The sequence below is a fragment of the Sardina pilchardus genome, chromosome 16, assembly GCF_963854185.1.
Source record: "Sardina pilchardus chromosome 16, fSarPil1.1, whole genome shotgun sequence".
Classification (NCBI taxonomy): domain Eukaryota; kingdom Metazoa; phylum Chordata; class Actinopteri; order Clupeiformes; family Clupeidae; genus Sardina; species Sardina pilchardus.
This window is the reverse complement of record NC_085009.1, coordinates 8,276,421-8,304,201: the sequence shown is the minus strand read 5'-3', so window position 1 is coordinate 8,304,201 and position 27,781 is coordinate 8,276,421. Positions and strand designations below refer to the sequence as shown.

General features: G+C 46.0%; 2 protein-coding genes across 2 annotated transcripts in view; one reads left to right on the top strand and one right to left on the bottom strand.

The window, feature by feature from the left end:
- Positions 1 to 1,357: 1,357 nt before the first annotated feature.
- On the top strand, positions 1,358 to 19,265 carry dok1b (docking protein 1b). The gene is made up of 5 exons (XM_062516866.1): positions 1,358 to 1,750; positions 11,862 to 12,158; positions 13,459 to 13,543; positions 16,114 to 16,286; positions 17,319 to 19,265. The coding sequence occupies exons 1-5, from the start codon at positions 1,694 to 1,696 to the stop codon at positions 18,504 to 18,506; spliced, it is 1,800 nt and encodes a 599-aa protein (XP_062372850.1). The 5' UTR covers positions 1,358 to 1,693; the 3' UTR covers positions 18,507 to 19,265.
- Positions 19,266 to 23,436: 4,171 nt separating this feature from the next.
- The window catches only part of m1ap (meiosis 1 associated protein), a 28,980-nt gene continuing 24,635 nt past the window's right edge, over positions 23,437 to 27,781 (bottom strand). Inside the window, exons 9-11 of the mRNA XM_062516571.1 lie at positions 26,158 to 26,412; positions 24,196 to 24,390; positions 23,437 to 23,629 (exon numbers count right to left, since the gene is read on the bottom strand). Coding sequence (XP_062372555.1) covers positions 24,205 to 24,390; positions 26,158 to 26,412 — 441 coding nt within the window. The 3' untranslated portion in view covers positions 23,437 to 23,629; positions 24,196 to 24,204. The remainder of the gene's footprint in view (positions 23,630 to 24,195; positions 24,391 to 26,157; positions 26,413 to 27,781) is intronic.

Here is a 27,781-nt window from a genome sequence, read left to right as displayed (position 1 = left end):
CCTGCAAAGAAGTGAAATAAGTGCCACTGCATGGCACTAAGCAGAAAGCCATAATAACACTGAAGCCATCTGTCCATTGTACAGGTGAACTCGGCACCCAGTCAGGAGCCACACTCAATGAGGCCATGCACATTAATCAACATCCTGTCTAACTGAACATGCCGTTGCTGTGGTTAGGCAGAAGGAAGATGGATATGATGCATAGCCAAATTAACATGACCAACATGACAGCAATGCCTACACAGGCCCGGTTTATGCTTGAGGAAATTAGGCTACACAGTTCATACACAAAATGTACGGGACCTTGTTTTCTACCAATGTCATATTCATTTATCATTCATTCAACACTTTCTATTGGGTAGACAAAAAATAGGCCTAACTTATATCATCCCTTGTGTTATCATCCCATAGTAACCATCAATCATGTTGGTAACTAATCAATTAAATTGGTGAATAATCATTAATAGCAATTCTGAAGTACTGTTTTTTTTGCCTCTTGCCCATATTCATTCTGACATTGTACAACCGTTATGTAACATACATACTGCACAACTGTGCCAGAAGGGTACCATTACAATTGCTTTACAGATATTAGGAACAGGAAATACAAAAGCTTTAGGAGACCAACAAGACTGTAAAGCATTCCAAGAAGGAGTGAAATGCTTGCATCTATAGGTCAACTGCAAAAGCATGATGCTGAAAGCTCCAAGATCAGGATTTGATTCCAAAGGGAATTAAATGTTCTTCTGTGTACTCCTGAATCAGTTGCAAGTCACTGAATAAATGTGGACCATTGATGAACTAACAATGTATTCATTGATATGGTAGGCTATAGTGTCCCCTGTATCAGTTCTGGACCATATTGCTTTAGGAAATATTACATGCTTTGGAATACTGAATCAGTCTTAAAAACTTAAAAACACCTCACTGGCAATCATGACACTCACTACTGTGATGATAAATAAACAAACAAATAAACAAACAAACAAACAAGGACTATGCACATGTAACAGTTCATAACTACCCAATGCTCACAGCCTGATTAATTTGTCAGCCTGCTACTCCACTCACTGCTGTCATACTGATATGACACAGACACTTTTGCAAAAGGTCTCTTAATTTTAAACTTCTATATGTTTTGGGGGAATTAAGGGTCATGTTTTCTATATTTTAAGTGTTCTCAACTTGTATTTATGGCAAATTAAATACTGCATTTATTCTGAAAGAAACCAAAAAGTAGGTTGCACACCCCAGATTACATTATGCCCATGCTGTGACTGCACACAGGATGTAGGCCCAGCAATGAGGTTCGCAGGCGGCTCAAAAAAAGTAGGTGGGAGTTGCGTAGTGAACTCCTGTTAATAATCATCGTTTTGAGTCTAGAGCTGAAGAAGAGCGCTTCCTCTGTCGCGAGGGAGGCGACAGCAGAGCGCGGACAAGGCTCGCGCGCCGTTTCGACTTTAGGCGTTGGATAATCTTAACTTTACAACATTTAGCAAACAGCGCTCTGGATACCTCCATGTCTAATTTGTTGCTTACAAATGACTTACACTAAAGATGTCCGTGTTGCACATACTTGGCCAGCGGAAGTTCATGTTTTAGGAAGTCAGAAAGGATTCAGCAACTAAGTTGTTCAACACAATATCGAGTTGTAATATAACGTCTTCACCAGCGAATAGGAGGAAAGGCTGAGATGGATACGCACGTTAAAGAAGGGCAACTTTATGTTCAACATCAGAAATTCGGCAAGGTAAGAACGCCATACAGCCATTCCAATAACGTAGGCTACCTCAAGGCTGTCTGACAGGACAACAACATTTTACCATAAACTTTCTAAATTAGAGAACTCCGTCACAACAACTGTTTGTGTTAACTTTATAGTTACAAACATAAACATTTTGAGGTGGTGTCAGAGAGAGCTCTGGCTGCTTGCTTCATAGTATACCAACCACACCACCCATGCTTCAGTTATTGTGTATTTCGGCGTAGGAATGGTTCAATGTCCTTTTGGTAATGCAATACAAATGTTATTGCCTTTCTCAGTCCCCTACGGTGGCTTTTAGGCGAGGGTTTTGTCATGCAATGGCGAGGACGTCTTGTTTTTTAAGCCCACAGTGAAATGGCTTTAGAGCATTCACAGCCATTCTTCCTGCGACATGAGGTGGTCACATGAATGAGTCTCAAGGCTGGAAAACTAGTACTTAAATCATATAGCACCAAACTCCATAGCGATGTTGTTTGGGACTGATATTCACTATATAGTCTGTTTGTTCGAGGTCATGGCATTAGGCCTGTGTACATAGGTTAGACTTTGCGTTTAGACTGATGAAAACAGGGCTATTTAGTTGCATGACAGCACTGCCGTTAACTTTCTGTCGTTACGCGCATAATTGTAGCCTACACGTTGTGCTTTACATTCAATTCTAACGTCAGAATGAGAAATATCCTAACTTAAAGGTTGTTGTTGGTCAGTTTGCTTCGTGTACCGGGCTCATACTACAACTTTCCAGCTTTCCGAATGTGTTTGGTACTGGCAGCATTCTTTCACCCGCGGGCAACCGGGTGGGTGTGACCAAAAAGGCAGGGTGGGCACCGGGCACGCGCTCGGTCAACACTTAATACGATTGCTCATCATTGTTTGTCGAGCCCATGGTAACTTCTGGTGGATGAAGAAGCCATGTCTCAACTGGAAACGCAGTGTTTCTTTGGCACATCAATTGGTGTGTCACCCCCCCCCCCCCCCCCCCACCCCCCACATACACATACACATACACATACACATACACATACACATACACATACACATACACACACACACACACACACACACACACACACACACACACACACACACACACACACACACACATACCACACACACACATATACCACACACACACATACATATATACCACACACACACATACATACACTCACCCAAACACATGGTTTAGATGCAGCAGACTGTCGTTTTAAATCACTGTTCGGTTCCACCAAGCCTGTCTTTTACCGAGGCATGATTGCATTGCATGGCTCCCAGAGAGGGATGACCGCATAGCCCACCATCAGACTATGGAAACATTGCTTCCTGTGCCAAGTGATATGGTCTTATTGGAGTTATCAGGGGTGTTATAGCCATGCATCTCTCTCTCTCTTTCTCTCTGCCAGCCTCTAACTATCTACAGTATCTGTCTGTCTGTCTGTATCTGTCTGTCTGTCTGTCTGTCTGTCTGTCTGTCTGTCTGTCTGTCTGTCTGTCTGTCTGTCTGTCTCTCTCTCAATCACTTTCTGTGTGTGTGTGTGTGTGTGTGTTTGGGAGGAAGAAAATTGCTCTTAGCCCAGATGCTGCTGTGTGTTTGAATTGAGCTTGATTACAAACACTTGTCGGAATCGGCGGAGGCTCCTTTCCAGTCAGTCTTTTCATCTTCACCAAATTCCAGAGTTGGACGGAGCCCCACGTACACCTCATTTGATCCTAATGTTTGCCAGACCAGATGCCAAACTGTTTGATTTGTGTCCACTTCTCATCCAGCTACAGCGCTAGAAATCTTTTGTTAAAAAAATATATTAAAGTTAAGGGTTCAGGAAATGGTATAACATAACATGATGATGCCTTTAGTCATTGTTTCCTGTTCAGGGTTTGCTGTTTTGTTTTACTTGCCCACTGACCACCACTTCCTAAAGAATGGCCAGACCCAGTCCGAGCAGCATTTCATAACAGATTTCTTCTGTCTCTTTTTCCGTGTGAGTGGGACAAAGGGCAGGCGACTTGACCGTTGTATTTTGGCTCAACACAAATCCCCAAAACAATATCCTTCCCTCTCCAAAAATTGAAACCTAGCTGGCACGCCAACTCCAAATGTGTGTTCGTTCCCCTGTTGGTCCGCACTGCCCTGCATTTCCTTGCTCTGACATTATAGGCTTTTGAGGCTTTTGTTTGTTGGCCTGGGAGACAATAAGGAGCCCCTCGCTCACCCCGACAGGCAAGCAGGCAGGCAGGCAGGCAGGCTGGCTGCACGCCCCATGGCCTGGATTTTTTGGGGGCCCAAACCCGGGCTGTGTGTTTGTGTGCGCGGGAGGAGAGCTGATGTTGACTTTGGCCCACAGCCTCCTCTGGCCCTGTGTTCTTCGGGTCGCCTGCAGCTGCAGAAATCAACACTGTCTGCATCCACGCAAGACATGTGGGGAGAGGGGGAAGACGAGAGAAAGAGAGAGAGAGAAGGAAAGGAAGGTGAAAAGAAAAGAAAGGATCAAGGAAAGAGAGTAATGCGATGACCATGTGATGAGGTGAAGCAAAAGATGGTGAAGGGAAGAGGGTGCGAGCATCAGTTATTTGTGTGTGTGTGTGTGTGTGTGTATGTGAGATAGAGTTAGAGTTTAGGCCATGGACATGCATGAAACACTCATGTTCTACTCAAACACTTCAGAAACTTTCACACACTTTCTTTGTCTTTCTCTCCTTCCCTCTCCCTACCATCCTCGTTCTCTCTCTCCTTCCCTGACTCCCTGTCCAGACACCACCTTCTGGGATGCAAGACGATGGCAGCAGCCTTTATTACAGAAGAATGTGCCTTGTTAGCTGTTTCAGAATCTCTCACATGTAGTCAGTTTGCTCTCCAACTCTGCTCTCTGCTTTGATACAGGCCCCTATGTACAAGGGCACAGTGATTGTCTTGCAGATTGGAAACGGGTAGACCTTGACAGGGCACCCGGTTCAGAGAGACCAAAGCTCGACAGCCAACATGCCCCATCTCCCCAGTGTTATGTCAGAAATAACGAAACAGTCGTTGCAAAAGTTAACGGGATCTTCCTTGGACCATGCTACTACACCCACTTACTGTAGATTGTGCATGACCTTGCTGATTGATGTACAAACAGCAGTGATAGCATCAGCTTCTGTGGGTGGATGTACAATTGTGATGGTAGCTTGTTCGTGTTGCATTCAGGTGTTACAGACCTACTTGTCAGTGTTGAAAATGGATCATTTGAAGGTAGTTTAATCTCATAAAGTCCCACTTCTGTACCCTGTTTTTATGATCTCTTTCTGCTTTTCACCCTTCATCACTGACACCATAATGTGATCACAACAAGGAAATGTGCTTGTATTTTCAATGCATGTGTTTGTGCTAGAAAGGCAAAGGTCTCAGATTCTCTACGAGGGACGGTGTTAATGTTTTATTTATGGAAATGTTGATGAAGAAAGGACCACTGTATTCTCTGAATCGCCCTAGTTTTACATTTATTTAAGATGTTGTCATGTTTTATGGGTTAGTAGTACATTTCCTTCATTCTCGGTATCAATACGCTGTTCTTTCTTTCTGTCTTTATTTGACATAATGTAGAACAGAAATGGGGCAAGTGATTGAACTGTAGTTTCAGTTGGTATTTTTCACGGGTAATATTATCAGTCTACATATTCAGCAGTTTCAGAGCTAGGGCGACCATAAAAGACCACCATCACCCCAACCGTCACCTGTTTAGCATGTTGCCCTCAGACTCAGAGAAAAGGTTCAGATCCCTCAGAGGACAAACAAACAGACTGAAGAACAGCTTCTACCCTTGGGCAGTCAGAACTCTATATGCACCACACCACTGACACGGTTTCTTACAGTCTTTTGTATGTGTGTGTGTGTGTGTGTGTGTGTGTGTGTGTGTGTGTGTGTGCGTGTGTGTGTGTGTGTGTGTGGGTGTGAAGAGGTTTAGTGCTTTGCGTGTGTGTAATTGGTGTGTGTATGCGACACTAGTCTACAAAATAGTCATGTTGTCACTATAGACTACTATTTATGATGCCCTATTTATGGCTGTGATAATCCTTTTGTACTTGTCACTTCCAGTCTTTGACTTCTTTGGACCTCTGTGGCCTTGAAAACATTAGTTGTACAGGCAACTGTTCGATGACAAATAAAAGTCTTGAATCTTTTGTAGATACTGTAAGTAAACGTTTACATACATGATTCAATATAGTTTTAGGTATCTTTAGCACTGAGTTAAACAGACATAATTAGCAGCTTTAATACGGATTTCTTTCAAACCCCAGTAATTGTAGAGAGTACATAATGGATATTAAATTAGATGTATGAACGCATCTTGTTCATTTAATATGCATACAATTTTGATGTTTGGAGTGGCACAAAATAACACAGAAACAAACAAACAAACAAACACAAACAAACAACTGAATCTACAGACAAATGAGCAAAACGGTTCAAATTGGCCAAAGAGTATCCAATATGGCTAATGGACTAAAAATAATGCAATTTTTCTGCTCTTCGGAGTACTCGTAGTGCTGTACAAATGAATGTCTCTGAGGTTACCTATTCAGACACACAAGCACACACACCGGTGATGAAGGGTGGTGCCATGCAAGGCTCCAACTTGCACATCGGGAGGAGCATTTCCAGTAAATGGCTGCTTTCGGTAATGTGACATTTCTCACCTATTTATTTTGGTTTCCTGGATAGGTGTGATGCTGCAAACTTCATCTTTGCCATAGGCTTAGATAGGAAACTTCACAGTGGCACCTTTCAGGTGTTTTTGCTCAAAAGGCGGTAAGGGAACCGTACACTTGAGGTTCTTTCCTCGCGAGCACTGAGACCTGATCTACTTCATCACATTCCATTGACCTGCAGTCATTTCACATATGAACTCTCAGTCAGTGTTTGTTTAGTTGCCTCGCCAGTCGTAAATAACACTTGTGGAGATAACGACGGAGAGCTGTGTCTCTTGATCAGGCATCTGAATCAGAACAAGTAGCAAATGTTAGCAAACAGATCGCAAATGTTCCACAAGCATCCTGCCGATGTAGATCTTGCTGAGCAAATGGGTATGTGCAATGTTTTTTTTTTTAAAGTTCCCCAAATGAGCTCTTTCTGATGTATAACGATAATACCAGCAGTGTCTACTGATATAATTTATATAAAAGACCTGTTATTTCTGAGGAGGTTCTGAGAATTGAATGTCAACCTCTGTGTTAACTTGTCAGACAGACCCAAGCAACTCTTTAGGAGTTTAGCTTCACGTGGGCCTGTTGCTGCTAAAGCAACTGCTGCTTCTGCAGAAACTCTCTTCATCAACCTCCCACCCTCCTCCTCCTCCTCCATGACATCGTGTTGAAACCTCGCCGTCTCGCTTTATAACGTCCTGTCCTCAGCTCTTTCTCCCCACCTCCTTCACTCCTCTCTGTAGCTGTGATTCGCACGTCTGAGGCGCTTGGGGAGACGTGGGCAGCAGCCGCTGGCAGCAAATGAGGGCATGCACTTGAGACTTGACATGAGTTGCAACCTTAAGGGAAGGTCATGCTCTTTCATGATCTTCACTGATGGCAAACTGGCTTCTCCAGACACCAGTCATTTGGATTGGCTTTTGGGCTGCAGGAACAGGAACTGTAGGGCTGTTACTTCTCAGTCTGTGTACTTGGAACCGGTAGAATGGATGATGGTTTTCACACCCCGAAGCTTATTGCAAAATTTAAGGCAACATTGCAGACAGATTGGTATTGCATTGCTGAATTGGTGCGTGTGACTGACTGTGACTGTCTTGTCTGTGTGTGTGTGTGTGTGTGTGCATATGCACTCACATGTGTGCATGTGTGATTGCACCCACACACATACACACAACCAGTACATTATTCTGTATGATTCGACAGTGACGAATTATTTTGAGGAAGTCTCTCTCTCTCTCTCTCTCACTCTCTCTTTCTTTCTCTCTCTGCCGATTTGCATAATTTCCATCCTGCACCGTGTTGGGCTGATGACGGCCCTCCTCTCCTTATATGGAGCTGAGGTGGCGTCTGTGCGGTGTGAGTCAGGTGGCTGTCCCTCTTGGCATTGCTCAAGGGCTCATATGCACATTGGAGGGATTTTTCCCCGCAGTGTGTACCGTACTGTGCTGACAAGATGGACTGCAGCCCGCACTTCAACTGTCATTTCGTTTGGCCACATTTTTGTTTAAGCAGGAAGGCTTATGTCGTCAATGCAGAAACGCGCACGTCAGACTCTTATGTCTACGTTGATAATGTTGTCCTACATAATTAAAAAGTTTGTGGTCTTTATACACTTTTGAATTGTTTGCTTGTTGGACCTCTGAAAGTTGAACATTGTGGCTACATCATTGATGTGTACAGGCAGTTGTTACTTATGCTTGTGTGACCGTTAGGCTATTCGGAGCATAAATGCAAATTTCTTAGCCACTGCTTTCAACAGACTTTTCACACGTTACTTGCCTGAAACTCTCATGGAATTAAATCTTGAAATGTTTGCTTTCCTTCCAAAACACAATGTAATTATATTAAATATTCAGACATGAATGTAATGATAACAGATTTCATACAAGAGTTGTTGCTGGAAAACTTGATAAGCAAACGTGTTCGCCATGGCAGTATTATATTTAGACTAGGCAAATCTAACTTGAACATGAAAAGAGAATATGGAAAGTTGTTTCTGCAGTTTGTTTTGTGTTAAAAATAAGGCAGTCTTTCTGAAAAGAGAAGTGGTAGACTTGACAGACCCAGACAGTGACATCATACCAGTGTGTGTGTGTGTGTGTGTGTGTGTGTGTGTGTGTGTGTGTGTGTGTGTGTGTGTGTGTGTGTGTGTGTGTGTGTGTGTGTGTGTGTGTGTGTGTGTGTGTGTGTGTGTGTGTGTGTGTGTGTGTGTGTGTGTGTGTGTGTGTGTGTGTGTGTGTTATGAAAATTAAGGATTAGTGTGTGCTTTGCATTCAGATTTGTATGGTAGCCTATCTTGGTTGTCCCCTGGTTATGTGGTTGAATGAACTGGTCAGTTCTCACCCTCTCCCCCTGTCCTATGGAAAGCTTGCAGATGGAACCTGCACCTGCACTCTATCAGAGGAAGCTGAGGATGCTGGGTAATCCCACACATTTCCTTTACTGTGACAGTTGCTGTTAACACATGTGCTGTTGCGGGGAGTTGTAGAACGTGTGGCATCAGTGTGTGTGTGTGTGAGAGAGAGATAGAGAGTGAAAAAGAGTGAGCGTGTGCGTGGGAAGGAGGGAGTTTCTGAACGACAATCCTCGATCTTCTATCTAGTAGAATGTGGCATATGAAGACATGCTGACAAATTGAGACACTGAACAATATTGTTTAGTGTTACGCAGGTTAAAGCCCCCACACCGTCACACCGTCACATCGTCTTCCTGTGTGAACGCTTTATTGTATCAGTCCAACACACATGCTAAAGCCAAAACCAAGTCACGTCATTAACACCCATGGTTTTATTATTCTCACAGCATTATGTGGTGGTGATCTCGGTGATGTAAAGACAAGCCCAATTGATATTTCAGATTTAGGAAAATGTACAATTCATTTATGTATGTAGAATTGTTTTACAGTGTGAAATAAGGTTATTTGTCATGTTTTAAATCTGGAAAAGCATACTGAAACTAGACAATCTACCAAACACTGAGACCTAAAATATGTGGTTATGGGATGAACACGATCTACACTAAAGGCCCAAAATGTAGTGGCGGATGATTCAAGCTTTGATTTGGCTCAGGTCTACTGAGAATCATAACCCATTAAAGGCTGTGGTCATTCCAGTAGCTTCTGTCTTGGTTAGTGTCTTTTAGTATTAGCCCAAGTTGTAATCAACAGGTTCAGTTAACCTCAGCAATGTGTTGACTGTTGAGACATGTTGAGCTATGGTGGCAAGCCCAAAAGATTAGCATTCTGAATCTACTGCCTAAGCAAACGGATGCTAACAAGCTGATTCATACTGAGATGTTGGCTAGGTTATCAGTTTCCCAAACATGCAACACACACACACACACACACACACACACACACACACACACACACACACACACACATCCAAAGCTAATTAAAGGGAAATTCCCAAAGTGCTGCTCCAGTTTGTGTAGGAGTTCTTAAATGTCCAGTGACCTTGAATACATCTAGTATTGTTCAGAGTTAGCGGATACAACGCCTTCAGATTGAAGATGTCTTCTGTTCATTTGGACAGCATGTTCTGCTCCTGGGTGTGTTAAGTCCTGTAGTGAAATGCGCAGATTTTCTGTAATGGTTTGAGTATTTTGTTTCCTTCATTTGTTGTGAAGACAAACATGTTCACAGCAGGTGTGGGGATCTGTTGTTGGGGGCATTGTTTTCTTCAGCAATCTCTGCTTTCCTTCCCTCGTTTGTCCTGGTGGAGGAAACCCCCTGATATTCACTGACAGTTAAGTTTCCTTTGGTTATCTAAGTGTTCTGACCGTAATTCTTCAAAAGGATTTCATTTTCCTTTCTAGAGCGAAACTTAGTTTTGATTGATTGGTGATTTTACTTAAAATTTGGCTTGAATCGTGTGTGTGTGTGTGTGTGTGTGTGTGTGTGTGTGTGTGTGTGTGTGTGTGTGTGTGTGTGTGTGTGTGTGTGTGTGTGTGTGTGTGTGTGTGTGTGTGTGTGTGTGTGTGTGTGTGTGTGTGTGTGTGTTGAGGCACTTTGGATTTTTGCAGGCATCTGAGATTAGATTCCCCATCAAGGGTCCCTTGAATGTACAGTATGTGGTTTTCCCTACTTCCCGGTTGGGTTCGGATTTGTTACTTCCTGGTTGGGTTTTTCTCGTGTTTCCCCAAGGCCAAGGGCTGACCTCTGCTCTTACTGTATCTGCTGGGAGGTGATAACTGTGTTTGGCACCGGCCCTTGCTCTGGCTGTCCATACTAACTCCATATCTGCATCTGTTACTCATCAGCATATATTCTCAGGCCCAGTCTTCCCACTGCAACTATAAAGACACTTCCTTGACTCCCACTGCATTGACAAAACTGAATCTGACATATCAAGTCTGTTGACTGGTACAATTTGAATTACACAAGCCCTTGTCCAGGCATATGACACCTCCCGACTGTTGTGCTCCTCAAATGAATGAGGTCTGGTTCTGCTACCCATACCTTCAGGGTAACCCAAACGTTTCTCATATGTTGTTCACTGTTGGTGGAATGTGCTACTAGTTCCTACCAGAGCAGGGGCATCCCTCTTTACCATCACAAAACTCTTGAAGACCCATCTTTTCAGAGGGTACTTTCTGCTCCTCGCACTACCGACAACTAGACATGCTAATTCTAGCACTTAGCACTTGACTATCCCCCCTTTCTAGATCTGACACTTGACACATACAGTATGCGAGTATTAAGCTACTTATTGCTGCACTAACATGTCCTTGACGCACTATACCTTGATTGGTTCCCTTTTTTTGTAAAACGCTTAGGATAAAAGTATGGAGGTGGTGATTTATTGAGTGTTACATGGATAGATTCAGTGTTATAGTACGTGTTGAGCACTATAAAGCAGGATATTCTGTTTATTGAGTGTTACATGAATAAATTCAGTGTTACAGCATACATGTTGAGTGATATCGAGCAGGAGTTTCTGTTTACTGCAAGTGGCTGGTGCCCAGTCTTTCCAAATATTGGCGTCTCGAGGAGGAAGTTCTTATTTTGCTTCAGAATATTGTTGAGCAGTGCTTCATAAGAATTATGGGGGAACTGCGGTGCAAGTGACAGCATCTTAACCACATTGGGGTCACCGCAGGGGCCTGGGTTCGATTCCCACGCAATAATTTCTCGATCCCACCCTCGTCTCTCTCTTTACTCCTTGTCTGTCTCCGCTGTCCTGTCAATTAAAGGCAAAAAGCCTAAAAAATACACATGTGTATACAAAAATGTATCAATAAAAATCTTTAAGTTCCGAGTGTGCCATGACACTTTTGTTTAAATTTAACCTTTCATTTACCGCCGTGAGCACCTCACAAGGTGTGCGTTTACTCATACAAACATATACAAAAATGTACCCTCAGTCAGTCACCAAATTAATTCCTTACATGTTTTTTTTTCTTCTTCTCATTCAATCAGAAATGGAAGAAGAATTGGTTTGTGCTCTACCCGGCCAGCCAGAATGGCATCGCCCGTCTGGAGTTCTACGACTGTGGCGGCAGTGGGAGCGAGAAGCCCACCAACACCAAGAAGCTGGACAAGAAGATTATCCGCCTGTCCGAGTGCATCAGCATCCTGCCCGCCGTCACCGAGAGCTGCCCCAAGGAGAACATGGCCGCCTTCTGTGTGGAGACCAACGACAAGACGCACGTCTTTGCCGCCGAGAAGCACGTCACCACCGACTGGGTGGAGAAGATGTGTGAGATAGCTTTTCAGGTGAGGGTGTGTGTGGGTGTGTGTGTCTGTGTGTTAGTTTGTTTGTTTGTGTGTGTGTGAGAGAGTGTATTCAAAGTGAAAGAGAAACTGGGGTACTCAGGCTGCAAATAAGATTATCTAAAGAAAGACGATTTCATTGAAAACTCTGACGTATATAGAACCCTATAAATGTGTCAAGGACGTGACGTCGAGGGTATATAATATTGCTGATTTATATTTAGTTTTTCCATTGCACATGGTGATTCAATCGTATTTTAATCTCTTATGTTTATATAAGGCAGAGGTGCAACCACACTACCAAAGGTGCAAACAGCTTCACACATGCACAGACCTGGTGAGTCAGTGGCTCTGTGGTCTGCATTGTCACAGATGGGGGGACAAGCAAGACACATTTTAGCTAAGCAAACTGTTGAATTAAACTGTTAACATTTTTAAAATTAGTTATGTTAAAGAGTTTGAATGGGTAGAATATAGCATCAGCAAAAATCTGCACAAACAAAGAAAAGTGAGAATACAGTCAATTCGACAGTCGACCCTGTCCTCGGTCTACCAAAAGGCCATGAAATGCCAGAGGGGGGAGACGGGCAGTGAGTCTGACAAAAGAAGTGCATCTCGTCTGGCATCAGTAAGGCTAGGCCAGGGCCCAAGACACTGCTGACCTCCAAGATAGGAACATTTTTGAAGCTTCGTATCGCTGAAGATATTAGCCTGGATTCTAGGATTGCTCTCCAGCTCCTGTTGCTAGGGCGATAACGTATGTGTTGTGCCGGGTCCTGTACATGACTATGTTAAGAAGGCCCGCGTCCACTGCCTCCATGCAACCCACACGTCACATGTCCACAGCAGGGTCACGAGAGCTGTCTGAAAGAATGACCTGTATGACCATTGGACTGACTGGGGAAAAACTACAGCTCTTGCTTGCTCTCTCTCTCTCTCTCTCTCTCTCTCTCTCTCGGATGACATTTCATGTCTGTGGATTTTTAAGTATTCAAGTTCAATGGCACTTCTGCATTCTGCCTTTGACATATGCAGCTATGTCACTACGCCTCTGTCAGTCATGTGGAACTCATGTGGAGTGGTGTTTTTTTTTTGTGGTGCTGAGGGAAGTGTAAAAACAATAACGGCCTCCAAGATCTGCACAACTGTCAATCTCCAGCGGTCACATGAAATCACTCCACTTCCTCAGCAATGTTTCCTGCAGGAAAAATGATTGTTTTTTTGTGCTGGGAAGTTGGAATGTGGTCCGTCTTAACTTTCGGTTCTGTACTGTTCGGTTCTGATTCTGTTTTGTGCACTGCAGGGAGGAAGTGGGTCCCTCACAACCGACGCCAATGGACAAGAGCTTCAGATGGCTGAGAACCTGATCTACTACTCAAGAGAAGAAGGTACAGTACAGGGTAGCCTTTTACATTTATAGACCAGCAAGATGTGCATCAGGTTTTTATGCATCATTGAACCAGTGATATTTTAAGCACATTGAATATGAGTACAGATCACTTTTTTTTTGTGACTAATTTCTTTTTATTGTTGACAAAATACAGGTAGAAATATAATGAAAGTACAACAGATCACATATTTTCATATTTTTTTAATCTTAGTCTGTGACATATGAGATGGAAGGAATCCTAGCGATTTTGAGCGCATGAGTGCAAATGATACTGGAATGACACAATGCGTTGTTATTTAACAGTTTATGCGATCACTTGAATATTGTCAACACATCTGAGAGAACAGTTTCCCGCTGGCTATTCCCTCTGTGGCCTACTGCCACGTTGACTCTCTCTGAAGCAGACTTCTTTTAGATGTTTTCGTTTTGGCTCTGTGTGCATACTGAATGTCAATGCCTCTTTTTTAGTGTGACAAGGCAAATTTGAACAGACTGGGTCTCTCTCTGGGTCTTTCTCTCACTGACGTGCATGCAGAGCTAGGCTTGTGTCAGAGGAATACTGGCACCAGTTGCACATTGTTATAGTTACCCCCACAGTTACAGGAAGGGGTCTCCCTTACATCACTTCCTGTTGCATCTGGGTTCCTTGACAGGCAGTCTTTTGAACGGGGAAGGGTAATTCCCTCATGTCACATGTTAGACACAACCTAGTGAAAAACAGGGCCTTAAGTTTTAATGTGTTTTACGCTTACTGTTAGGAAGATCTCCTTCTGTCTTCTATAGCCACACACACACACACACACACACACACACACACACACACACACACACACACACACACACACACACACACACACACACACACACACACACATTCTTACTACCATGGTGAGGGCAACAAAATCCCATCTTGGGCCTGTCCCTTCCCTCATTACTGGGATTGAATTCAAGTGTTTCAGAGAATTGAAGACGGCCATTTGTATTGTAGGTTGTCAATAGCTAGACAGGCACTTTGTCTAATTCAGAGTACGTCCCTTCTCTACACTGTGTGCACTATGTACTTACAAGTGTGTGAATTTTGATCGGGTCACGTTGACTCCTACTCAACGACGTGGAAATGTTGTGGAAACTGCACAACCGATTGGAACCGTATGCAGGCGTTGTGAAAGTATACAATGCCGACATCAAAGCATCATCGTTGGAGCACTGTAGGAAAAGACCCCTCCCTTTCTTCTGCATAACCAAGATGGCAACCATTGAGGGTGCAAAGTGTTCAGCTTTCCACACTAAACTTTTTTTACTACCCGGCTATTCATTGTGTGTTGCAGGTTGCTGTTATTGTCAGTGTGTGAACACGGTCACTGTATCCACTGAGAATAATAAAGTATTGGTATTTCTTAAGATGTTCAAAGTACCCCGGAATTCTTTTTTTTTTGAGGAAAGGGAGGTGATAAGTCATACTTGTGCAAAAGCACAGACCACAATAATCAGTTTTGGCTAAAAGGTTGTTGATATTACAGCTCAACAGCCAAATATACACCCTTTATTTCATGTTCCTGAAACAAATGCCCTTTGTTGGATGGTTGGAATCGTATATGACTCGGTCCGAGGCACTTTGCTATCTGTTTACAGAGGGAGGAGTTGGCATGAACTCTGGAGTTTGTTAAAGTGCCCACAGGGGACGAACAGCTAGAGGAACATGAGAAGAATTTAGCTAGATTTGATTTGGAAATGTAATGGATTATTAGCATCAACTGCTCCTTTAAGTTGATTTAAGCCTTATAAATGTAAGTAAGATTGATTTTTTCCCCCCTTCTGTGCGTTCAGTGCAGCCAGCCTCTGACGTTTACTTGTCTCAGAAGTTGTTGGTTTGTGAAAGTGCTTGCCCATACGTGGAACAACATTTTTTTTACCTCTGGGTTAACTGACACTCCGCTAGTTGTGTTTTTATGTGTGGGAGTGGGTGCTAATAGCATGTGAAAGTCTTTTTGCTGTGTGGGTCTGCTTCACCGTTAAAATATCTCACCGCACCCTCAAGACAGAGGCCTGTCGTGGCTAGACCACACGGTCAATTCACTGTCTACAAGTTAGGTGTAGGTGACATTATGACTATACTTCTGTTACACTGACAGAAGACCTCCATAGACCTCTGGTTACTGACTGCTAATTTCTGGAGGTATGTTTAGCTTTATGTGTCTCTTCTGTCCGGTTCTTTTTGACCTTGTGCCATGTAGAAACATATGCATGTCATTACCACCACTCTCAAGCCGTATTTACACAAGAGAACCATGGCGTGGGACATACAGCTTTCTGCATGAAAGCATGCCATAAACACTTGTGGTTTGTTTATGTACAGTAGATGTCATATACACTCAACTACAATGTTCAAGGGGCAAGCTGGTTGAAGTATTCAAAGACGTGAACTTGAACTTGCTTACGGCAAAGCCTACGTTAACTCAAATTTTGCTCTTAATGATGTGTTGTTTCTAACCCCAGAGGAGGAATGTTGGTGAGAGATGGTAATGTTCAGAGCCTAACTCACACTAAACCGTGCTTTGGCCCTCACAGTGAACGAGTTCTGGGTGGCGGTGCAGCGGACAGAGGCCTCGGAGCGCTGTGGCCTGATGGGAAGCTACTGGCTGAAGGCCGACGGGGAGAGCCTGATCCTCAAAGATCCCAAGAGCAAGAGGAGCCTGCTGGTGTGGCCCTACAAGCTGCTGCGGCGCTACGGAAGAGACCGGGTAGGGGGCCATTTTTAAAGGGACACTTCACCGATTAGCATCTTTAGAAAACCAGTCATGTTTTTGAATGGTCATGCATTATTCCCTCAGTTTGCCTTGAGATGGGAGAAATACTGATTTCAATGTTAGACTTCCTGCTTTCAATGATGTAAAAATCATAATTTAATTTTACATTATTGAAAGCAGTAAGTCCTATTCATAGGTTTCACTGAAATCCGTATTTCTCCCATCTCAAGGCAAACTGAGGGAATGATGCACGACCATTCAAAAACATGACTGGTTTTCTAAAGATACAAAGATTAATGCTAATCGGTGAAGTGTCCCTTTGAGTTATCAACTGTCTCTAGTCCATTAGCATTCAAGTGCAAGTCCAAGTGCATTCACAGGGTTGTCTGGGTCCTCCTTAAATCTCTTTTGTTTGGGGATAAGGTGGCTCAATCCACCTTTGTTTACTTTGCATGTCTCATTTACAATTCCTTCGTGACCATGGACTTCTGAATATGTGGTTCCTATTGCTCCTCATATATCAGGGTTCAAACTGGGTGTGTTAAAGAGTTAAAAGTCCAGGTTAAACATCACCCACGCAAATACTCGCGCCTTTTGAATGGGCTTGAGCTCTTACCAAAGGAATGTGGGTGGGAAGGGAGGGAGTGTGAATTGGTCTGCGTGCACACGTGCAACCTCACTACCGATGATGGGCCTCACGCTAAATCTGACAGCTCAGACAGGAACTCGAAAGCCACAGTTGTTTCCAAGTCTGCTTCCTGCCGGTGCCATGGCAACCAGCTTTGTACAGGAAACTGGCCTTCCTCTTTTCCCGTCAGAGTGGGCAGGAAGGTGGTGATTGAGAACTGGGCCACCAAGGCCTTCGTTTTTACCATGGCACCATATGTTATTCTCGTTGTGTTTGTTAGTAACATGGACACAAATAAATAGATCAAATTAGGTGACTCCAACATACTGTATTTGCTACAGACTGCAGAAAAAGTAAGAACAGAAAATAACATTTCTCTGTTTTTGAACTATCTCCAGGTGATGTTTTCCTTCGAGGCGGGTCGGCGCTGCGAATCCGGTCCGGGAAACTTCACCTTTGAGACCAAGCAGGGCAACGAGATCTTCCTGATCGTGGAGGGCTCTATTCGCGAGCAGAAAGCCCAGGCCGAGGACCGCCACCAGAGCTGCCCGTCGTTTGACCCGGACTGCCCTGCCATGCAGCAGATCCGCATCGCCATCGCCGAGGGAAACGCCCGCGAACCCGACGGCGACTCCGGCGGCTCCGGCGGCAGCAAGCCCGGCTCGGCCGACGGGGTTTTCGGCCGAAAGGAGGGCGCCGACGGCAAGCACCTGAAGGGTCGCACCCTGCCAGAACCCCCCGCCCCGATCGGAAGCACTCCGCCTCGCTCGCCCATCCACCGAGGCTCCAGGAGTGATCCTCCATCTCTGGACGACCAAACCAATCTCTACTCCGAGCCGGCCGACTCGGTGCGCATTCCGCCAAACCCTGGCGAGTGCCTGTACTCGGACCCAGTGGACAGCATCAAGGGCGCCAACAGCCCACGACTCCGACCCCTGGGTGACGAGGGCGGGAGCCGTCAACACTCCTCCAACAAACCCGAGCCCTTCTATTCGGACATTTATGACCGGGTGACCCTCGACCTGACCCAGCGGACTGCCGGCATGTCGCTGGACAGGGTCGGGAGACGGCCGGCCGAGGGCGGCCGGGCCGAACACATCTACGACGAGCCCGAGGGCCGCGCCGGCACCCAGTCCACCTCGTTACCGCCGATCCCCTCGCTCTACGACGAGGCCCGGCTGGACGCGCAGGCCTGGAGGACCCGAGGGATGGACGAATCGCAGGGCCACGAGATCCCTTACAACTCCTCGCTAGACGACTACTCTGTTCCGGCCTATGGCAAGCCGCAGCCCTCGGCCACCGCCCGGCCCAAGGCTCCCAAGCCCGCCCCCAAGCCTGTCAAGGCACCGCGGAAAGAGCCTCCACCACTGCCTCATGGGAAGGCCAACGCCAACCTGAACAACAACAACAGCAGCAGCAGCAGCAGCGGCAGTAACGGCAACCAGAATAGAGGGGGTGCAGGTGTGGTGAGCAAGCACGTGGAGCTCTACAGCAAGGTGTCCAAGATTAAGCCTCCAGCCAACACTTGGTACCCTAACGCCATTCGCTCCCCAGACATCATCTACGACAACCTGGGGGATATCTGAGCCTTCTCGATAACCCTCGAGAGGGGTTTGGATCCCCTTACGAAATCGTCGTCGGCAAACCTCTGTGCCTTTTAAATTGGTTGTGTCATTTCAGCAGACTTTGGTGAGGTGGGAGGAGAGAAATGTGGAACTAGATTCCGAAACCCTCTGACACGGGGCCCGTCGAGCAACAACGATGAGATGGTTGCCAGCGATCTGATTTTTGTTGACACAGTGCTTTTAACTAGGCCACAGAGACAGCACCAGCCAGATCTTAAGTCCAAGTTGGGCGCAGAAGGGATTATAAGAAATGGCTGCATTTGATCTAAGGGCATGAATGTGAATTGTGTCCCTTTTTTCAGTTGACGTTGCTCGTCAGGTGGAATGGATATTGACGACCAGCTTCTGGAGTGGATGTCAGAGTATGCTCTTAACTGGAATGAGACACAGTTTTGCACTTATTTTTTATGAACCACTTCCCCAAATGCAAATGAGTCTGTGATGCTTTTTAAATATGAGAACGGAAAATGTAAATTATTTAACAAATCCTGTTGCCTTGACTGTCTTACATTTCATGACTGCTATTGTGAAATAGACAGGAAATCACTACACAGAAACCAAACCTGTGTTCTCCTATGTACAGATCATTTTTAATGCAAAGAGAAGTTAACCCATAACTGTTTGTGTGTATGTGTGTGTGTGTGTGTGTGTATGTCCATCAAAGAAACAGCTGTGCTGTTGTAAATATGTATACGGACATCAGTAATAAAAAAAAAAGAAACCAAACTGATGAAAAGCATCTTGTTCCTCTCGTCACGTCATCCTCAAAGTGCTCTAGAAATTTCTCTTTGTGCCCCAAAATATCTAACGACTTTGTGTTTTTGTTTCCGAGTTGGTTACCAAGGCCAAGAGAGGCCATGAAATCACCCTGAATGCTCTTTCCCTCTCTCCACTCATCCTCTCTTTCCATCCTTTCTTCTCCGTTGTCTGGCTGTCCCAAGTGACCACTAAAGGCCGCCAGCACAGCTCGAGCATGGCCATCATAGCCGGTGAATATTAACCAGTCCAGGAAAAAAGGGCCCTTATTTTGGGGAGAGAGAAGGTTTAAGCGAAGGTCTGAAAATCTTGGCTAAATTAATCTTACGTCTGCCCCTGGCTCCGCTCAGCAGCACAAGCTGTTCCTTGTCTGTTTTTCCCCCCTCTTTCTCTCTCTCTCTCTCTTTCTCTCGATTTCCCCTCTCCCTGAATCTTTCCTTCCCCCTGTCTAGAGATGTTATTTTCTTAAGCAGGCAGGCCCGCTGCCCTGCCAAAGCCCTGATCTATTTATCACATTGTTCCTCTTGCTTTCAGATCTGAATATGGTGAATGAAAAAAACAGTCCTCATGTGTTTGCCACTGAAAAAAAAGAAAGCCCTTTAGGCCAGGGTACACCTGAAGAGAAAGAAATTCACAAATCTATTTGGTGCCATCTTTGCTGTGTCACTTCTTTTCCCTCTAGTGCTTTCATACCTAACACTGTTAGCTTGAGGCCAGTCTTGCCAGGCTAGATGTAGTTGTAGTATTTTCCCCAAGATGGACTGTGTACTGCATATGATGTAACACAGAAGTGTGATAGTGGGCCCGTGTCCAGTATATGGGTATTAGATTATGGCTATCGGCATGATCAAATCCTTTCAGCTGAGATGAACTAAGATGAAAGTGTCCACTGATTTACATTCAGAGGGTTAATGAAACACTAGCATGTTGCTGCTGTAAGGCAGCTGTTTGTAAACACGGTAATGAAAAAAAAGTGGCATTAATGTCGCCGTTCGAAAGGTCACCCCGATAAGGAAGTACTTCGGCTTGTTTTTCAGCACCTCCCCTCCCCCATCGTGACCTTTAGACGGCCGGTTATTACACAGCGCAGCTGATTTATTTCAGAGTCTCGATGAAACCTGCACTTTCTTGTACAACTCGACTTCAATGGTCTCTGATCGGAGGCCGCTTCCTTTTGTCAACCGAACCTAATATCTATCACAAGCCAAGGCTCTCACCACCACTCTATTTGCCTATCAGATGCGGTTGTCTGATGTAGCAGTGCAGTCACACAATGCTGACTAAAAAAAGAAATGAGAAAAAAGATGGGTTAATTTTGAGTTGGACGGCTCGTTCAATTTCTCTAAATTTGGCTTCCTCTTTTTCGAGGCTGTTGCGTTTCTGTTTCCATTGTGTCGCTCTGAGACAATGACAGGAAAAGTAACAGAGTGGGCAGAGGAGTCAAGCCGACTCGTGAAATAGTGGACCAGACAAAACCAGCACACAAAACTAACAGTACATTTAGTTAGGCATCTTTTAAGAAAGGATTTGTATGATGTTTAGGCTTTGCTATGACGGAGCTGCATTGTTTGCTGAGCATCCGATGTGGTATTATGAGACCACACAAGCAAATGGTGAAAACCACAGCAGTGAATGTTATGAAACCGTTATGATTCAACCCTGTTGATGTCAAATCTGCATGTTAAGTATGAAGGATGCTGCTACAACTACTTTCCACTTGTGCAAAAACGTGTCTCTGTTGCAGGGGCCTGGGAGTTCTTCGGTGTGAGTCATAATGATGAAGTTAACACTGTCTGCTGCTTATTGGACCAACACACAAATGTCATTGAGGTGACCTCCATGGAATGTTTGCAGATAGTCGGAGTGTTTGGAATGGGGGTAAATCAGGCCAACTGCGCCTGTATTTGCTGTACCAATTGCTTCAATCTGAACTCTGAACAAGGCTATTTATGGAAAAAATCTCCAGTCATTCCACTACCCACTCTGACATTCCACTTACGCTTTCCACGGAGATTTGGTCAAAAGGGCACTGCAGACTCCCACTTCTCTCCGGTTATGTAAACTTTTTTTTTTTTTTTTTTACAAAATCATTCTTGCTGCTGTGAATAATGGTCTTTGATGAAGCAAAGGGCCATGCCTGTTTGGGAAAAGTCAGACACAGTTCGACTGCTCTGGAATTTTATTCCGTTGGCTTTACATGTGTATCCGGCACATTGATTCTTTAGATCAGCAACAGCTTGAAATGATTTAGAGAGCATTTCATAGCAACATCGTTCTCATAAAGACAAGTCTGAGAAATAGATTTTTTTTTTGTTAAAGTTGCACAGATGGGAACAACAATAAAAAAGGGGGGAGGCTCGTGAGTGGGCCTTCCTTGAAATGTGACCAACAGTCACATTGCAAAACCACAACAGTACTTTGAGGAGGGCCGACGAACTCCTCCACAGCAAGGGAGAGCCGGTAGACGAGTGTCGGAAGCCCGTCCACATCTGGTCTCTCGGTAGATTGGCATGGCCACTGTCTCCCCACGGGGCAGAGCTGAAATGGGTTCAACAACACAAGTCATGTCTCCTTGATTTACTACACACACACAGTAACCACACAAGACACTAAATAGAGTTGTGAGTGTGTTGACTGTTAGAGGAATGAAGTCTTTGTGGAATTCTCATTAAGAAATACTTTCACACTGCCTCAAGTATCACTTTTTCAAAATGTAGTTTCTGGATTTAAAGCGATTTTTTCCCCTGGAATTTACCACAGTGTAGTCAGTAGCCCTGTTGCTGTGTGTCTCTGAACCCAAAGGAGAAGGACTACTAACGAAACGCACTAAAACTGCTGGCATGTTTTCCCAAGGGGAACCTCCAGCTCAGCATGTGGAATTGAAGTTGCATGCCTCTGGAAGGCTGTTAGATGTGTCAGTGTTTTCTTTTGCTCGGTTATTCACTTCTTTTTTTCCCCCCTTTTTCTTTTTCTCCCCCCCCCCCCCCCCTCCTGTTAAGCGATGCCTTGTGCTGCCTACGGTCCCTATGCTGGCCCTCTCGGGGGAGAACAACACATGCTGGCGACATCAACCCTCCGTTGGTGCCGAGTGGTTTCCTTCTCGAAGGCTTGACCTTCGGGGTGAGCACACGAGGGCCAACGGCAACTCCACGTCATCGCCTGAAAATCCGTTACGATTTGCATGCATTACATGCACGTCTTTGAGTGGTTTAAAAAAAGAGAGAGAGAGAGAGAGAGAGAGAGAGAGAGAAACGGCTGACATTAAAATGCTGCCCTGAGAGTGGTGTCATTTTGTCACCTTTGCCTTCGAGGGTGTTGTTCCGTGAGAACAGACGTGTGTGTGTGTGTGTGTGTGTTGACGTGTGTGTGTAGACGTGTGTGTGGTGGACGTGTGAACAGCCCCTGTGGCTCTTTGACGTGCGGCCGGTCACGGCAGTGGAGTGGGCAGCGGATGGTGGGTGGAATGGCGGTCCGGCTAATGAGAGGACGGACTGCATGCGCTCAGAGGGAGAGAGGGGCGCTTTGATGAGCCTCTCAGCAGTACCCTCCCCCTCCCCCTCACCACCACCACCACCACCACCACCCCCACCCCGACCCCTGCGCAGAGCTAACCAGCCCCCTCCTCTCCTCTCCTCTCCTCCCCTCTCCTCTCCTCTCCCTCCTCCCACCTTCTAGAACAGCCGGCCTCCAGAGGACCTAACCAGCTCCTAGTTATGGGAGCAGGGATGAATAGATGTCTCTTTTTCTCCTCTGTTTTTTTTCTTGCGCTCTCTCTCTCTCTCTCTCTCTCTCTCTCTCTCTCTCTCTCTTTTGCTCTCTATCACCCAGTGGTGGTCACAGTCCCAGAGCACAGTGGAGTCCTTTGACCACAAGCCTGGAGGTCATGAGGAAGGAGAGGAAGAGAGAGAGAGAGAGAGAGAGAGAGAGAGAGAGCGAGCGACACAGAGTGAGTGACAATGCGTTCACTCTTTCACTTCACTAACTATTTCCTCTACGCTCTCATCACAGCCATGTAACGTTTCACCTCCTTTCTATTTGGGAGCAAGAGAGGAGAACTACTCCCTTCAACAACAAGAACAAAAAAAACCCCGGCAAAACATTTTTTTATGTTTGTTTTATTGTTTGCGGTTCCGCATTTTATTTGCGCTGCTCTTGCTTGCCTCAGCATTCTCCTTCTGGTGAGGAGGAAAATATTTGTCGAGAACTTTCCTTTTCATCCCACTTGCGCTCCAGTGGCGGCTATAACCGCGAGTGCCCCTCTCTCCTCCCCGCTGGGGGAGTGTGGCGGGAGGCCTTTGCTCGTGTAGAAAACCGTCTGATGTTCCTCACTGAAGGTAAAATGGTGGTGCTAATTAATGAGGCGACAGGGCTTGTCAACGGAGATACGAGGGCTTCTTGTTTTAATGGTGTCTGGGGCTGGCATACACCATGTCTCTTCCGACATAATGAAGTATTTTATCCGCGTGCGAGCTAATGCTTCACAGCTGTGCTGTTTGTGTGTGTGTGTGTGCGTGCGTGTGTGTGTGCGTGTGTGTGCGTGTGTGTCTAAAAGAATGATTCAGCTGAACTACGAGTCGGTCTCAATGGCCACAAACACTCCCTCTGAGAGGACTTCTGCAGAAATAAATAGAGATTTGACAGCTGATAAGGCTTAGTGTACTCTGCAGTGTGTACTTTGTGTCCATGCAGAGTGCAGCTCGTCAGCATGGCTTTAAGGGTGTCAAAGTTCGCCACTGCTCAAAAGAGATTGCAGCCATTCTATACTGTAGAAAAAAAGGGGTTCAAGCCAGGGGAATGACCTGTACCTTCACTACACTTGTACAAAATTTGTACAAAAATTGTAAATCAGGCTTCTCGGTCAAGTATACTTCATGATATACGTCAGTGATCTCACCTGCGCACGCTAGAGTATCATGATGAGTTCATCGTCGTCGTCGTCACTCTCGCCCAGGCAGGAGGCGGACGGGGGCTTGGAGAAGGTGAGCGACGGCCGGGAGATCTTCGCCGGGGGGCCCGAGGAGGAGGAGGGCGGGAGGGGCGCTACGGTCGCCCGCGCTCGAGCCTGCTGGGACTGACGCCCGTGAGACTGCTGAGAGGGGGAGAGAGAGAGAGAGAGAGAGAGAGAGAGAGAGAGAGAGAGAGAGAAACGTAATTGGGAGGTTGAAGAGGTCAGCGAGGGAGAGCGAGAAACAAACAGAATTAGGAGTGAAGATGTGTGTGTGTGAGAGCGAGAAACAAACAGAATTAGGAGCTTTAAGAGGTTATAAAGAGCGAGAAACGGAAAGAGAGAAAGAGAGAGAGAGAGAGAGAGTGATCATGTTAGAGATCTGTGTGAGAGACATAGAAGCCGAGAGAGAAGAGGTAAACTGGGGTCAAACAAAAGAAGAACCAATGAAAGGACAGAAACTGCTGATGGGAAACCGAAACAGCGACAGAGAGAGAGAGAGAGACCGGCCGCGTCATCCACATTCCTGCTGCGCACAGAGGAATGCCGACCGCCCCGGCCTGCCGGCGAGTCCGAGCGTCCCTCACCCTCGGGCCGCAGAGGACGGGATGATGACAGACGGCGCAGGCCACAGCCTCCGCAGGCCGACGGCCACAACATCGTCTTTCCACTTACGCAACCCATCGCCCCACGACATCTGTGTCACAACGTGTATGCAACGTTGCAATTACGCCAGATCAAACACAGCCTACAGTATACCCAAAACACAGGAGCATCTCTCTCAGTAGGCTAGGTGAGAATAACACAGGGCTAACTACTCACTCAGTGGTCAGAATACTAGGCAGACAGGACAGGGTCACAGTGGTGCGCTTGAGTCATATAGTTTGGCCTTTATTCTGGGTCAGACCAGACAAAATAAACAGCTTTGCATGTGACTGCTCCTGTGCTGGTCAGTAAATATTATGACTAGATCAGCAGTGTGTGTGTGTGTGTGTGTGTGTGTGTGTGTGTGTGCGCGCGCTTTCACATTCTGATTCTATACCTCATAGAAAATGGAGGCCATGTTACATTTGTGTGTGCGTGTGTGCGTGTGTGTGTGTGTGTGCGTGTGTGTGTGTATGTTTGTGTGTGTGTATATATGTGCATGTGTGTGTGCGTGTGCGCTACAGCATGCGTGGGTGTTGAGCAACTGCCGCAGAAGCTGGTTTCATTCTTGGCTGTCACAGGCCAAACTTCCCTATTCTACATTTCTACATCTACATACACAGGCTGCCTATAAACTGTACACACACATACACACAAACAGACAGACAGACAGACATGAATGGACACCTGTAATGAAAAGAAAGCACACACAGACAGACAGACACACTTGCAGTGACAACACACACACACCCATACACATTCACACACACACACACACACACACACACACACACACACACACACCTGCTGCTCTCATTCACTGTTCCCTGCACAGCCCTAACGCACCATTCGGCCTTTCTGCAGTTCAAGTCTGCATTCCGGTCACGTCCGTCCACACACACACACACACACACACACACACACACACACACACACACACACACACACACACACACACACACACACACACACAATGCTAAACACAAACAGAGTCCCAGCAGCACTCCCTCCCCTTCCCTTCCCGCCGCTCCTCTCCTCTCCGCTCCGACTGAAAGGGCCCTTTAGAGGGCAGCCCCGTGGAGAGGAGAGAAAGAGAGAGAGGAAGGAAGAGAGAGAGAGAGAGAGAGAGAGAAAGAGAGAGAGAGAGAGAGAGGGGAAGGAAGAGCGAGACAGAGAGAGAGAGAGAGAGAGAGAGAGAGAGAGAGAGAGAGGAGGGCTGAGGTGGGGTTCTGCCACTGGAGGTCCACAAGGGGCTGCCTGACCGACCTGCCGGGCCATGGAGCCCTCTGGTGGCCGGACTGGCGGCTCCCTGCGCTGGCTCTGCCCTGCGTGGGCCGCCCCGGCACCCTGGCCCTGGGAGTGGGCCTGGGAGTGGGCCGGGGGCGCCGGCGTCTGGGCCTGCCGGCGGTAGGGGTGGGCCGGGCGGGAGGCCAGGCCGCGCATCCTCAGGTGCGGGTAGAGGTTGGTGCCCAGGCACAAGGGGTTGAAGACGGGGTCCTCCTCCAGCGACTGCAGGGAGTTCTGAGGCAGCAGAGCGAGAGAGCGAGAGAAAGAGAGAAAGAGAGAAAGAGAGAGCGAGCGAGTGAGACACACAAACTGTGTTTAAGCAAGGTACAATAACATAACTTCTTCTCCTGCACAGGTAACAGAGTCAGTCGGGGGTAACCTTATCAGCACATGACATGTGAGAGTGGATTGTAATGAGGCTGAAGAGGAAGAAAGCATTTGAAAAATGAGATGCACCCCTATGAACCTGCCTCTGGGCTCGACATGCTGTTATACAAGACCAAGCCTCCAGGCTTCCTTAGGTCAAAGTTAGCCCTGCAGTACTGTAGCTGCTTTCATGTAAAAGAGGTTCAGTTGAAGGAACAGGTCTTGTAAGAGGGCTTTCATGTGGGTGGGGGTGACTTCAAGGCAGACCTATAGGCGTGTGTGTGTGTGTGTGTGTGTGTGTGTGTGTGTGTGTGTGTGTGTGTGTGTGTGTGTGTGTACTTGTGTGTGCGCGTGCGCATTTCTGTATGAATGTGCACGTGTTGGTGGTGCTTCTCTGTGGTCTGTGCATGCGTACCGTATGTGCATTTCAAAGCGCATCCTCCCAGGCAGCGTGACACGTGTTCACCACCAACGTTATAAAAAATCTTTCATCGGTTGTAAGAGTGCGTTTCCGTGGTGACCCTATGTGACAAACTCCTACAGCTGATAAAACTGGATAGAATTTCGCAAAATGAGCATTTTTTTTTTTTTATGTTTTGTGGGAAGTAAATGTAATCCTTTTGTTTTAGCTCTCCACAAACTTTACGTCCTGAAACTGTAATAAACATTGCGTTGTTGGTAACAGTTATTACGTTTGCAGGAAATTATTATAACGTTTGTGGTATTACTACGTTTAAAAGGTGCAAGGCCCAGTTCACACCAATGATCCGTGACGAGACAAAACCGGGTTGCAGGCAGCGGTGTGAATTAAATGTTGCACGCTGTTGCAAGTCGTCGCAAGCCGCTGCAAAGCATTCAACGCGTTTAGTCGCAGATGCAAGCTGTTAGAACGTCGCAGCTCATCTCGTCGCCAATCTTTGGTCTGAACCCTACTTAACATTGCTACATTGACGGCTTATTACATTCGTGGCGAGTTATGATGTTGGTAGTTGCACTCACACACACACACACACACACACACACACACACACACACACACACATACACACACAACACACACGTTAATTTCTGCAATTGTCTTTATCAGCTCTGATGAGGCGGAGAACAGGAAGTTCAAACACCTCTATGTTCCCCTCCTGACCAGTGAAGAGGCACTTGGCCCCGACATGAAAGGCTACTCGGTCAGATGACCTGCGTGATACGATACCCAGGCTCCGTTTCCAGGCCGCGGTGACCG

Bases quoted from the DNA above. Each gene is read 5' to 3' on its own strand.
- dok1b (XM_062516866.1), top strand. From the start codon at position 1,694: ATGGATACGCACGTTAAAGAAGGGCAACTTTATGTTCAACATCAGAAA. The intron at 1,751-11,861 runs GTAAGAACGCCA...TCATTCAATCAG, and splicing joins AACATCAGAAATTCGGCAAG to AAATGGAAGAAGAATTGGTT. The intron at 13,544-16,113 runs GTACAGTACAGG...TGGCCCTCACAG, and splicing joins CTACTACTCAAGAGAAGAAG to TGAACGAGTTCTGGGTGGCG.